Here is a 14,398-nt window from a genome sequence, read left to right as displayed (position 1 = left end):
AGCCGTGGGCAGCATTGATTCGGACAGAATAAAAGAAGGAACATTTTCTCCTGAAATAAAATGTAATCAGTGTGAACAGGGCCGGCTCTGCCTCCGGGCAGCTGGCTGAACATGTTGTAGACCACCACAGGAGGCAGAAAATTACCCCTGGAGGGGCCTTTAAGGCGGATTTATGATGCACATCTGGTGCATTTACACTGATCATTATGTTGCAAATGCCCCAAAACAGTTAATCAAGCTCAAGAAATTCATCCACCATAAGAAACAAACGTACTGTTATTCCACAAAATGCAAATTTTTCTTAAAAAAGAGGGAATATATCATGAGTTGTGTGTGATTAACACACTAAATATCCGTCCACCTGCATAATGACTTCAGTGGCTGTGAACTGAGAACATCAAAAAGCTCCAGTGTGGAATTGATTTTTGATTTTTAATTCATTTTTAATTAATTTAATTGAAAAAAATTGCACTATGACATTTGGACAAATATCATCATAGTAAAATATAATGTAAATTATCCATATACCCTATATTTCTTATTGGTTCAGTCTGCTCAGTTAAATTTATTTATTTTGACCTTTATTGTTAAATGTACAAATCTGTTTTTTATTTTAGTTTACTGATGTTTATTATTATTATTATTATTATTATTATTATTATTATTATTATTATTATTATTATTATTATTATTATTATTTACCCTACTCTTCATACTGTAGATTTGTTTATAGCTGATGTTTATTCACTATTTTTATTCTATTCTATTTGCTTGTTTTTCCTTTAATTGTTTACATATCTTTTATATTGTACGCTGTTGCAACACAATAATTTCCCAAATTGGGATGAATAAAGTACTTATCTATCTATCTATCTATCTATCTATCTATCTATCTATCTATCTATCTATCTATCTATCTATCTATCTATCTATCTATCTATCTATCTTAATATGCCTTAAAAGCTTTGGAAGATACAAGCATTCCTGTTGGGGATGTTTTTCTGGGTCAGGACCAGATGTGGAAGTCTACACAAAGTAAAGGACAGAAATCACCTAATTTACAACAACCTTCGGCCTATGAAAGCTTTTGGGAGTGGATTTAGCAACAGACATTTGCCATAAAGGGATGCTTTGACAACTTCAATTGAACAAACAAAGAACCCTTTTAGGAGAAATGGGAGACCAACCCATTCCCTATCTTATCTGGACCAATACATCAAAGTTTTTACCCTCGTTCCCCCCAGATAAGAGAACCAGATGCCTAAATAAGACTGGAAATGACTTTACTTAGATTCACTTTCAGTCGAATCTTAAAACTGTGTTAAACGTGTTTGATATCTTTGTACAAGTTCTTTCAGTTTCTCAGCGAAGTCACAAGCGGCATTTAAAGACTCTTTCCATGATTGTAACTGAAAAGATAGATAGATAGATAGATAGATAGATAGATAGATAGATAGATAGATAGATAGATAGATAGATACTTTATTCATCCCAATTTGGGAAATTATTGTGTTGCAGCAGCGTACAGTATAAAATATATGTAAACAATTAAAGGAAAAACAAGCAAATAGAATAGAATAAAAATAGAGAATAAATATCAGCTATAAACAAATCTACAGTATGAAGAGTAGGGTAAATAATAATAATAATAATAATGATAAACATCAGTAAACTATATAAAAACAGATTTGTACATTTAACAATAAAGGTAAAAAATAGATTTAACTGAGCAGACTGAACCAATAAGAAATATAGGGTTAATGGATAATTTACATTATATTTTTACTATGATGATAGTATAAATATGACGAAGAAATGATCCTGTTGGAAAAGTGACCAATGGAACGGCCCAACCCCTCAGGAGGTTGTTCCGGCCCTGCCCCGGCATACAAAACCTAACCGACACAATCATGTTTCCATTCAGAGAAAACCAGTCTGAGGCAATGAAGTCTTCACTTTTATTGACGTTTCTTTGTTAACAGAACATGGTGTTATTGGTATATAACCGGTGTGGAACAATAAAACCAAACCAGACAAAGAAAAAACATTTCAAAGTAAACATTATAAAGTAAACATGCCTATCCAATATGAGTTGTCATTAAAACGGTCTGACGAGTGCAAAGAATGACTTTATGTGTTCCCCATAAACAGGAGAAATGAAAATACAAAACGTTTCCTTTTTCTTTCTATTTACAAGAGCTGATATCTGGAACCTGATTAGACAGAACTGCAAAACTGTGAATTTATTTAGTTTGTAAAGAAGCGAGTGAAGGTCAGATTTTTTTCATTTTAGTTTTATAATCAACCCATTTAATCAAAAACCCAAAACCAAAGAAAAAACATTCAGTATTTACAGAAAAACTTTGTTTCTTCATTAGAAAAAAACCAACTGAACTTAATCTGTTTAAAGCTATTTCTGTTAAAATCTCCCTAAAAGTTTTAGTTTCTGTGATAATATTCAAAGAACTTCAGTTTATCTTCAAAAAGCTTTGATATGTTTTTATTCTTCTACGTATAATTCTTAATAAGAAAAGATAACAATAAAGGCAACAACAGGCAAGTTAAAGGAAGACTCCGCCACGTGAAGCCACTCCCCAAACCTACGGGGACACTTGTCAGTTTAAGGTGGAGCCGTGAAATGTTCTTTTTCTGGAAGTAAACATTTATAGTGATAATGTGTTACTTTTCACTGAAGGCAAATGTAGAATTTGTTTTACAGTTTCCATAATTCTTTATAAACTACTTTCTATTGGATGTTAAGGCGAGACACGGCCGGCAAAAACAGGGATTTTTAATGCAGTGGTCAATTTTTAGATTTTGGGCCAGTCTACTCCTTCAATATGTGTTATTTCAAAACATAAATTAAAATGTTTATTTCATCACATTTTGTTTACTCGCAACAGTACGTTTCGCCCAAATTGACCAAAATGAATTCCCCTATTTAAATCTTTAAATGCCGTTTTCTGAAAATCTGTTTTTTTGTATTTTTCCAGTATCAATATCTCAGCCTATGGAGCACCTACTAACACCAAACTTTCCAGTTATACACTCAGCAGTATTCTGAAGATATTTATAAAAGGATTTGTTGATAAATCATTCCTGGCCTGATTTATGTGACATTATAATAAAGTAATATGGCGAAAATTTATGTTTTTTAGGCTATGGGCAGTATATTTTAATTTCCTAGGAAATGAAAGCAGATATAATGAAATCCCTCCATAATTTTCTTTTCATTTTGTGTGTAAACAAAATGAAAAAATAATTTTGCACCTGGCTTTATCATATGTTCAGATCTAGCTTCTGGAAATGTGCGCATATTTAATGAGATAATGCCTAATTTGCATAATTAAACATACACATTTCTAAAACTTGTAATACATTTTTTTCCATACTTTTATAAGTAATCAACTGATATCTATTATTTTAAAACATTACCCAATTCACCTGGAGTGTCTCGCCTTAACTTCCTTATCCAACAGATTTTAGGCAAACAAACTAAAACTAAATCTGTTTTCCGCTGAACACACGGTAGATAATCATAGAGAAACCGATCATCGAACCTTAGGAATCCCAAAGGGGAAGGATTTAGCTACATATATAAAACTATAACATTTATTTTCTATGGACTAAATTATTTTATCTTTCACGATGTTACACAAGAGAAAAAGTTTCAAACTAAACTGGTTTCAGGTTGTTATTATTATGGGACCTGTAAAACAAAGACTGAATCTACGATGTGGCGCTCTGACAAGTATCTCCCTGTGTGGGAGTGGCGATATCCGATGGCCGAGTCTGCCTTTAAAGGCAACTCACTGTTGTCTGAACTAGGGTTGCAAAATTCCCGGAATTTTCAAAGACGGAAACTTTCCACGGGAATTTAAGGGAATTAATGGGAATTAACTTGAAAAAATTGAAGGTTGGCTCTTCTAGGGAACTTAAATATAGTTGAGGAAAGTATATTTTAGCATAATCTTGACTAAAACAAACAGACGCCATTCCTCAATCACATTTGAATGAGTGGGGTTAGGGGATGGGTAATATTGAACCCAACACTTCTGTTTTTATTCATCCATGAAACGAGTAATTAGAACGTGTTCTACTCTACTTAATAAATAAATAAATGTGTTGAAATATCTGTTGAAAACATTTTGTATGGATGTTTTCTTATGGCTTCTGTTTGTATTTATGCTTGAATATAATATATTCCCAGTTAGTTCTCCTAAATTCCCCATTAGTTCCCATAATTCCCATGAAAAGTTTCCAAAATTGGAATATATCCAAAATTCCCATGCTTAACTTCCCATGGAAATTTTACCGGAAACTTTCCGCCCTTTTGCAACCCTAGTCTGAACCCACCAGAACATCAGCAGACCTGGAACAAAATGACTCTGACCAAGAATCTAAAGCTCAACTCCAGCAACGTGGGCTTATTCTAACACTTTTCTGTGGTTTATTGAGCTCGTCTTCCAGGCACGGCGGCAGAAAAGTCCAGTTCTTCTTCCGATAAAACGAAGTCGACGTGGTGGACGTGCACCAGGTGGTGAGAAATAACGGAAGGAATGTGACTTTGGGCTATAACACAAACACAAATCCAACTGTTGTGGATTCAGTCTTAGTTAAGCGTCAGTTTATACCAGGTCTGCTTCCATTATCCATAAAAGAGGCAGATTTACAGAGGACCCTTTGCCCTCTGGGACAAGCAGAATAAATAAATCCAAACTGAAGAGTTTAAAAGATCTCATGTACATATATATCGTGTACTATGTATGTCTCATAAGTAATATGAACAATGTAATCACTACTAGGGATGGGAATCGAAAACCGGTTCTTGTTGAGAACCGGTTCCCAGTGTTTCAATTCCTTGGAATCGTTTTGGCGATTTTGCAAACGATTCCCTTATCGATTCCAGTGGGCGCGGATGACGTCACCACGCAGCGTTGCGTGGCGAGTCCAGCGCAGCCAGCAGCCAACAGTAAACATGGCGCCCAAGCGGTACAAACGCTCGAAAGTTTGGTTACACATCCCTAAAAAAGACGACAACAGGGCAACTTGCAAAGTGAATATTTCACCAAAGGGAGGAAATACTACCAACATGCAATAACTATGAATGAATGTCGCGTTTTCGATCCGCTCCGGACTAACGTTGGTGAATCTAAACCCAGCAACGTTAGCAATGTTAGCAACGTTAGCATGTCCTCGGCTAACACTGCAGGTAACTAACTAACAAACACTGCCTATCATGTTAGCAGCATTTGCCTGATTGTAAAAGCTGCTGTTAGTAACGGTTAAGGTTAAATGAATGCCTTCTCAGGCATTACATTTAGATGAAATCATGAGAGACAGAGCCTGACTGGCTCAGAGCCAGAGGCTGGTGGTACTACCCCCAGTTCACCTCTACCTCCAGCTTCTCCTTTCACCAGAGCAGGAAGAATTCAATTACCCAGGCCAGGATAGACCAATGTGGACCTCACCGTTGTTGGGTTTGTGAGGTCATGACTCGTGTTACTTCTAAACTAAACAAAGTTGATGCTGATCGACCGGTTTATTGTCCTTTTTCTCCAAATGAGAATCGATAAGGGAACCGACAAAGAACCGAATCGTTAAGCAGAATCGAAAATGGAATTGGAATCGTAAAAATCTTAGTAATTCCCATCCCTAATCACTACAGTATGTTTTCTTCAAGTCTTCCTTTTACCACAAACAGACATCTGCTGAAATACACAGTAAACTGCTAAACTTCTGTAAATCTCAGTAAATATATACAGACTTCAGACTGGTGAGATGGGAGAAAGGTGGTGTTCAAGTACAAAACACACCGGGACATAGTTTTTCTTTCAGGTATGATGTGTTGAAAAGTGCATCTAACTGTTCACCATCCGCATTGTTAAACTGCAATAAATCCCTTTATTACTAACCGGTAAAAACTTCTGTACAATCAGTGCAAGCTAATCAGATACTGGTTGATACTGATGCTGAAATGTAGAAATACCTAAACACCTTAGGCCAGAATTGGACTCTTAGGCATCTTAAACCTTAAAATATTATACCATAAAAATTTGTCGTTTTCAAAAAAATAAACACAAGAACTACAAAATTAAGGTAAAACTCCCACAGCAGTGTGATATGGCTAATTAAAACTAGCGAATCAAATAGATTTAGCCAGGCCTAATATGTCCAATAAACCTTGATGCTCAGATTTCTGGGCAACTGGCTTTTCGTAAACCACTAAAAGAAACAAAAGCTAAATTTCAAGAAAAGCCAACTAGCTAATAAAACCATCTAAGCTAAGCTAAACTAAGCTAGCTCAGCAGAAACGTAGTAGATTTAAAGTACTTTAATGTGGTGATGCTTGATTTAAATTCACACTGTAGTTAAATTACCTTTTGACTCATAGATACTCAAACTTCATTGACTGACGTGCACTTTTGATAAAGGAAAAGACAAAGCAGTTCATTCATGAAACGGAAGCAAATGTCTCTCAGCTACTTCGGCTAATCAGAAAAGTTTAACGAAACCAAATTTATGCCATTCTACTGTATTCATAGAATTTACAAAACAGTTTTGATGTTCTCATTTAGTATCTAAGTTTGATAAAACAATAAAAAAAAGCTAAATCTTTTACTGTAGGGAGGAAACAACTTGCTAACTAGGCTAGCTAAAATGTTCCCCTTGTGGCAAATCAGTCCTTAAAGTTGGAAACAGATTGAGAAGTCAATCAGTGAAATAGTATTGTGAAAGTGAGACAAAGTGAAAGTCTGCTTTTGTGGGACGGTTCTGGTAATCATGCAAGTCAAACTAACATTGGATCAAAAGAAGACTAAACTTTAACTAAAACAACCATTTTTAAAAACCACGCAGCCATAACGCTGATAGCTTCAACGACCGATAAACTGCTACAAAAATCAACACTGCTCGGGAACTGCTTCTTTATATATAACTAAATATAAGTATCTACTGCTGAAGTGCCCTTTGGCAAGACAAATGTTGAAATACATCGGTGCTGTGACTTAGAAACATATAAGGAGATGAACACTGGTTCAATGTGCCATGCCTTCAGTGAAGGCCGACTGATGCAAATGTTAAACACAGAGATTCTACTCTTACTACAATCCTAAGGTACGTTTTGAATCTGTTTTGAATCTGCCTTGAATCTGCCTTGAATCTGCTTTGAATCTGCTTTGAATTTGCTTTGAATCTGCTTTGAATCTGCTTTGAACCTGCCTTGAATCTGCCTTGAATCTGCCTTGAATCTGCTTTGAATCTGCTTTGAATCTGCTTTGAATCTGCCTTGAATCTGCTTTGAATCTGCTTTGAATCTGCTTTGAATCTGCTTTGAATCTGCTTTGAATTTGCTTTGAATTTGCTTTGAATCTGCTTTGAATCTACTTTGAATCTGCTTTGAATCTGCTTTGAATTTGCTTTGAATCTACTTTGAATCTGCTTTGAATCTGCTTTGAATTTGCTTTGAATCTGCTTTGAATTTGCTTTGAATCTGCTTTGAATCTACTTTGAATCTGCTTTGAATCTGCTTTGAATTTGCTTTGAATCTGCTTTGAATCTGCTTTGAATCTGCCTTGAATCTGCTTTGAATTTGCTTTGAATCTGCTTTGAATCTGCTTTGAATCTGCTTTGAATTTGCTTTGAATTTGCTTTGAATCTGCTTTGAATCTACTTTGAATCTGCTTTGAATCTGCTTTGAATTTGCTTTGAATCTGCTTTGAATCTGCTTTGAATCTGCCTTGAATCTGCTTTGAATTTGCCTTGAATCTGCCTTGAATCTGCTTTGAATTTGCTTTGAATCTGCTTTGAATTTGCCTTGAATCTGCTTTGAATCTGCTTTGAATCTGCCTTGAATCTGCTTTGAATCTGCTTTGAATTTGCCTTGAATCTGCTTTGAATCTGCTTTGAATCTGCCTTGAATCTGCTTTGAATTTGCCTTGAATCTGCCTTGAATCTGCTTTGAATTTGCCTTGAATCTGCCTTGAATCTGCTTTGAATCTGCTTTGAATCTGCTTTGAATCTGCCTTGAATCTGCTTTGAATCTGCTTTGAATCCGCTTTGAATCTTAAATTTAGAACTTCTGTTCCATTTTCACCTGGCAGAGGAAACACAAAGAGGGATTAGTTTCTTTAGATGGACCTTCATGTTTCCACCACCCGACATTGTCCACTAACTTCAGCCTTAAAAGCAGCAGAATGTCTCAGTTATTGTTCCAAGAACAAACACGCACTTTCCCCCCTGAAGTGGAAATCGTGCTGCAGAATACTCCATTTCCCCTGAATGGATGGCATCAGTAAAAATTCTGTTCAGGAGCAGAATAAACCAGGGAGATGTTGTGTCTACACTTAAAACATGTTGGCTCGCCCCAAAGTGGACCAAAACACTGGAAAAAATCTAAATCTTACCAAGTATATTTGTCTCATTGAGTATCTCATTACACTTGATATAAGACACAACTGCCTAACAAGCACCATTTCAGCCAGATATAGGGACTTGTTTTAATACAATACATCTGGAATATCTTGTTAAGTGAAAAAGTCTTGAAAACATCTTGTTTTGAGTCATATTTCACATGAAACAAGCTTTTTTTTTCATTTGAAGAGGTTTTTAAGCTAATTTCAAGATCACTTTTATCTCAAAAGTCCTAAATATCACATCTTATTTCAGGAAATCTGGACAAGCCGATTTCCACTAGTTCCATTGGCAGATTTTTTTGCTTATTTCAAGCAAAAACGTCTTTTATTTGTTGTTTTTTTTACTTATTTTTGGAGGGGCATTTTTTCCAGTGAAGTGGGCACCAATGAGTCCAAAGTCCCTCTGGGAAACCAATTAGCCTCTAAATTCTGTTTGTTTAGGAGCTTAACACCATCTCCATTAACAGCTTGTGTGTTTTAAATAAAGCAGTTTAAATAAAATACAGTTAAAACTGCAGCGCTGCTGTGGCGTTACGCAACAGGAGTCAAATCTGCTGCTTAAACCAAAGTGCAACACATCCCAAAGTGGCAGCTGTTGTGTGGCCTCAGTGTATAATCCATCATTTATACTTCTTAACCAAAGTAGCCAGAAGTGACAACAGATTGGACAGTTTCCAGTTAATCTCTGAAAGGGAACATCACTGAAACCTGCTGTTGAATGTTGGCCTCAGATCTCCAGGAGCTGACGTTGAATTATCCCTCAGACACAAGAATCTGATGTTTCTGACTCTGGCAGGTAAAGCAGATAAATCACCAAACAAGGCTTACCACAGGTTTTACCACTAAAACAACTTCAAACTCTTCTCAGGAGACGATTCAAAGTCAAAGGCAGCAAACGATTCGGCACTTCTGACAAACTGCCAACTGATCACATGGGCTGTGTTCGAAACCGCATACTTCCCCTACTTCTCCTACTACTCATACTAACTTTAACTTTTTTTAATATCCCGGATGCATACTAGATTCTCCTAAATGTTGGGTATGCATCATGAGGTGACTACTCGTACTCAAACTACCCAAGATGCAACGTAACGTGACGTCGCCGATCGTCATTTCCTGTCAAAACGGCAGTTTCAAGCTAGCTACAACAAGGGTAGGTTCACTTCCTGTTTTCAAAACAAAAGCACCAATTGTACGGTAATGGCTTTCCCTATGATAAAAGGCAACGGGTATTTTATTTTGTGAAAATAACCGGAAGTGCGTTAGCTCACTGCGGCTAGCTTTAGTAGCGTCGAATTCGTGGGAACAAAATTGTAAACAGCCGGTATTTTGTCAGGTTTTCAACACGTTGGGGATCTAAACGACTACTTTCTCACCTGAAAATGTTTCAAATGTTGCTAAAGTTTACAGAGTTTAGAGCTTAAGGGAAATCAGCTTCAGGCCGGCTGATTTCGGCTCGGGCAGGAGCCAAATGCATTGTGGGTAAACGCTCTGCATACTGTCTGATCGAATGAGTATGTAGTATGTAGTATGCAGTATGTAGTATGTAGTATGCAGTATGCAGTATGTAGTATGGAGTATGGAAGTATGTAGTATGTAGTATGGAGTATGTAGTATGGAGTATGGAGTATGCAGTATGGAAGTATGGAGTATGCAGTATGTAGTATGTAGTATGGAGTATGGAGTATGGAGTATGCAGTATGCAGTATGTAGTATGGAGTATGGAGTATGTAGTATGGAAGTATGTAGTATGGAGTATGGAGTATGTAGTATGGAAGTATGTAGTATGTAGTATGGAGTATGGAGTATGCAGTATGTAGTATGTAGTATGCAGTATGGAGTATGCAGTATGCAGTATGTAGTATGGAGTATGGAGTATGCAGTATGCAGTATGTAGTATGGAGTATGGAGTATGTAGTATGGAAGTATGTAGTATGTAGTATGGAGTATGGAGTATGCAGTATGTAGTATGTAGTATGCAGTATGCAGTATGTAGTATGTAGTATGTAGTATGGAAGTATGCAGTATGTAGTATGCAGTATGTAGTATGTAGTATGTAGTATGTAGTATGTAGTATGGAAGTATGTAGTATGTAGTATGGAGTAGGCGGTTTCGAAAACAGCCATGATCAACAGTGAAAACCTTCAAAGGGAAGTTAGAAGTTGACTGACGGCTGGATGTGGATGAGTGGACCAAAAAGAGACATCAGAGCAGCACAGATGGAGTCAGCTGGAGGTCAAAGAGGGGAAACAATTAGATGGACGGAGAGAATAACAGAGGAACGGCAGCGGGATTAAACCTAGGGATGTGGAGGACGAGTTAGAGCTCTGTGAACCGAAGGACTTCATTAAGCTGCTGACCTGCAGCCATACTGATACTGTTCAGACCTCAGATCCCTTCCCTTCTCCAATTACAATTACATTCCAGCCATATGTTGGAAAGGAAAAGCAACTGTATGACCCAATCCCCCATCCCAATGCATACAGCATCATTCAGCTACTTTACCTGAATGTTCACTCATTCTCATCTGTTGGTTAGGGTTTGAAAAACTGGTGCTGATGCTGCATTTAATATTAATTATTGATTAATAGATAAATAAAAGTACAGAACTGGGCACAAGCCTAGGGTTAGGGTTAGGGTAGGGTATACCTAGGGTTAGGGTATACTTAGGGTTAGGGTTAGGGTAGGGTATACCTAGGGTTAGGGCTAGGGTAGGGTATACCTAGGGCTAGGGTTAGGGTAGGGTATACCTAGGGTTAGGGTTAGGGTAAACATAGGTTTAGGGTTAGGGTAGACCTAGGGCTAGGGTAGGGTATACCTAGGGTTAGGGTAGGGTATACCTAGGGTTAGGGTTAGGGTAGACCTAGGGCTAGGGTAGGGTATACCTAGGGTTAGGGTTAGGGTATAGTTAGGGTTAGGGTAGGGTATACCTGGGGTTAGGGTATAGCTAGGGTTAGGGTAGGGTATACCTAGGGTTAGGGTATACCTTCGAGTTAGGGCTAGGGTAGGGTATACCTAGGGTTAGGGTATAGTTAGGGTTAGGGTAGGGTATACCTGGGGTTAGGGTATACCTAGGGTTAGGGTAGGGTATACCTAGGGTTAGGGTATACCTTCGGGTTAGGGCTAGGGTATACCTAGGGGTAGGGTTAGGGTAGGGTATACCTAGGGTTAGGGTAGGGCATACCCTACTTGGAGCTTTAAATGTGTCGCTTTATTCATCAATACTAATCCAAAATGACAGGAACATGTTGGGTGGGTGTGTCTGCAGCCCCAACAACAACAACAACACATCCACCTTTCAGTTTGCATGGACACTGAAAGTGAGAAACTCTGAGTTCTACCCTCAGGAAAGAAAGGTATGAAAACTCTGACACGTCTGAGCGGTTCTCAAGTCAAATCAGATTAATGTTCAGAGCAGGAAGAGCCAACCAGATTCATCCTGTTCCTCCTTTAGAACGAAATCAATCACTTGATGAATAGTGATTTTAGTCTGCAGAAACATGTAATTTAACTTTTCAAATTGTTATTTATGTGTAAAAGTCCAATGTAGAATCCAGATTGTACAGCACGAAATTCACTTGATGGCAGAAACCACGTCAAAAAAGTCTGTTGTTTGCAACACTGCAACATGACAAAAAAAGATTTACACAGATTTAAACTGTGCTGCAACCAGCTTTATGTTGTACAATCACTAAAAATGTGTCTATGCTCACCTTTCTTAAAACTGCAATCAGAAACACCAGACATACTTCCCACCAACTCTAAACACCCACAGAGCTCCTTAAATCTTAGAAAACATTAAATATGTATGAGATTCCACACACCATCTGTTCCATCACTCATGAGTAGAAGTAACATTTTGGGAAAAGTTTCAGCAGTTTGATGATGACGATCCAGGTTCATGTGCAGCAAATGTATCGACAGGAATAAGGCTACAGCGCTGCTGTCCATCTACACCGATACGCTGACGACTCACTGCTCTGCGTCTGTAACAGCCCACCAGTGCGAGGTGAGTGAACTGATGTTTGTGTTGTGATAGAAGCTGTTGGGAGCTTTAGGTTGACGTAATTGATGGTAATGAGTGTGTGTTTTGTGGTGTAAAACAGAGAAAAAGGGTCCTCTGACAGTTTTACATCTCAGTGCAGCTGAAAATAAACAATTCTGAGATCCACAGAGAGATCCCTGGTCTTCTTTTTGTTATGGCCTTTCTACCTATATTCTATTTTCAAGTTTATTTTTTAACGATCTCTCTTTTTTTTTCTTTCTTTTTTCAATCAATTTCTTCAAAGTTAAAAACTGAAGTAGTTCACGTGTACAAGTTGTTGGCGTCTGGCTTAAAGGAGCATTTTCTTTTTGCCCCAAATCCTCTGTATTTTTTTCTGTTTTCTTTTCGCTGAGAAGGAGATGGTGTGTTGAAGGTCCCCAGAAAAGTAAATTTTTCATCATTTAGATTTGAACACAGCTGTTAGGATCTGGACAAATCTGTTTTTTTTTTGGTCTCTCAGATGTTCTTGGACTTCTTTCTGTCGGCCATGTTTTGTTTTAAACATTCTTAAACACTGATCAAAAGTGTTTTAAAGTCATGACGCAAACACTTTGAGCCAAAAGTCTAAATCTACTCATACATAGCTTCTTTTTTTGTGTGTGTGCCCCCTTATTAGCTAGCACAATTAGCATCTTTAAGCTTTGCCCTTAACCAGCATTGTTGGCCAGCAGCCAACATTTGCTAGCCGACAAATGGGGTGACCTCGTCCCCTTCGTCCATGAGACGAGGTGCCCGTCATACCCACTCCTGAACTGGGTATTTGTAGTAGTGCTGCGCCATGTTGCTCTGCTGCACTCCTTTGCTTTTAAACTGAAAGATGGTGTACACCAGCACCAGGATGCACAGAGACAGGATGCAGGGGATCACCACGGCGATGGCGTTGACCGTCGTCGGGACGTCGTTGATGGTCACCATGATGTCCACGTCGTCGAGGGGAAGCTGGCGATCCCCGCGGTTACCGCCAGAGCGCTCCATGTCGAACTGGTCGCAGCCCATCCAGTCGCGCAAAATGGACTTCGGGTATCCGGGTTCCACCGTCAGCTTCTGGTTGTCGAACTTCCAGTACTCCTTCCCCTTGTAGAAGTAGGTGTAATCTAAGGGTGACATGGGGGCAGAAAACAAATGGTGGAAGGAAAAAGACATTTGAAATTAGTGAGGTATTTAATTTTATTTAACCCTCCTGTTGTCTTGCGGGTCAAAAGTGACCCACGGCCATGTTTAGCTCTACCCTAACCCTAACCCTACCCTACGTTCATCCACTAATAGTTCAAATCTGACTTTAGCTAGCAACAAAGCTTTAACAAGAATGATAACAGCTTGTTACATCCTGGTAACTGACTTCATAAGTTAGGAGTAATCTTTGTGACAATAAGACAGGAAGTATCAGAGAGACACAACTTCAGAAACAGTGCTCCCTACAGGCAGAGGTGGGAACTGCAAATGAGAAGCTGGATTTGTTCAATTAAATCGATAAAACTGCACATTTCCACCCCCAAATCTAGAAGAGTTGAGGAGCAGATGTTTACAACGAGGAGCAGAAATAAAATGAGGAAAACAGTAAAAATTTACCTGAAAATGTTATTTCTTGCTGTGAATTCAGATGGACAGCGAACACAGACGAACTAACACAGTCCCTCTCTTTGCAGCAGTGTATTCAGTCATCAGATTAAAAACACATTTCCTAACATTGAACACTAAAGCATGTGGAAGCTGTGCAGCTGCAGAATGTTTCTGATGTGGCTAACTTTTCTGATGTAACAAACTTTTCTGATGTAGCTAACTTTTCTGATGCTAACTAACTTTTCTGATGTAGCTAACTTTTCTGATGCTAACTAACTTTTCTGATGTAGCTAACTTTTCCGATGTAACTAACTTTTCTGATATAGCTAACTTTTCTGATGCTAACTAACTTTTCTGATGCTAGCTAACATTTCTGATG

At 38.1% G+C, this 14,398-nt stretch overlaps 1 protein-coding gene across 1 annotated transcript in view; it reads right to left on the bottom strand.

Annotated features, from left to right (window-relative positions):
- Window positions 1-1,946: 1,946 nt before the first annotated feature.
- mmp24 (matrix metallopeptidase 24) overlaps window positions 1,947-14,398 on the bottom strand; it is an 82,608-nt gene continuing 70,156 nt past the window's right edge. Inside the window, exon 10 of the mRNA XM_075460017.1 lies at window positions 1,947-13,553. Coding sequence (XP_075316132.1) covers window positions 13,195-13,553 — 359 coding nt within the window. The 3' untranslated portion in view covers window positions 1,947-13,194. The remainder of the gene's footprint in view (window positions 13,554-14,398) is intronic.

Source organism: Odontesthes bonariensis, chromosome 3, assembly GCF_027942865.1.
Source record: "Odontesthes bonariensis isolate fOdoBon6 chromosome 3, fOdoBon6.hap1, whole genome shotgun sequence".
Lineage (NCBI taxonomy): Eukaryota > Metazoa > Chordata > Actinopteri > Atheriniformes > Atherinopsidae > Odontesthes > Odontesthes bonariensis.
Note: the sequence above shows the minus strand (reverse complement) of the source record. Positions and strands in the feature narration are given on the sequence as shown.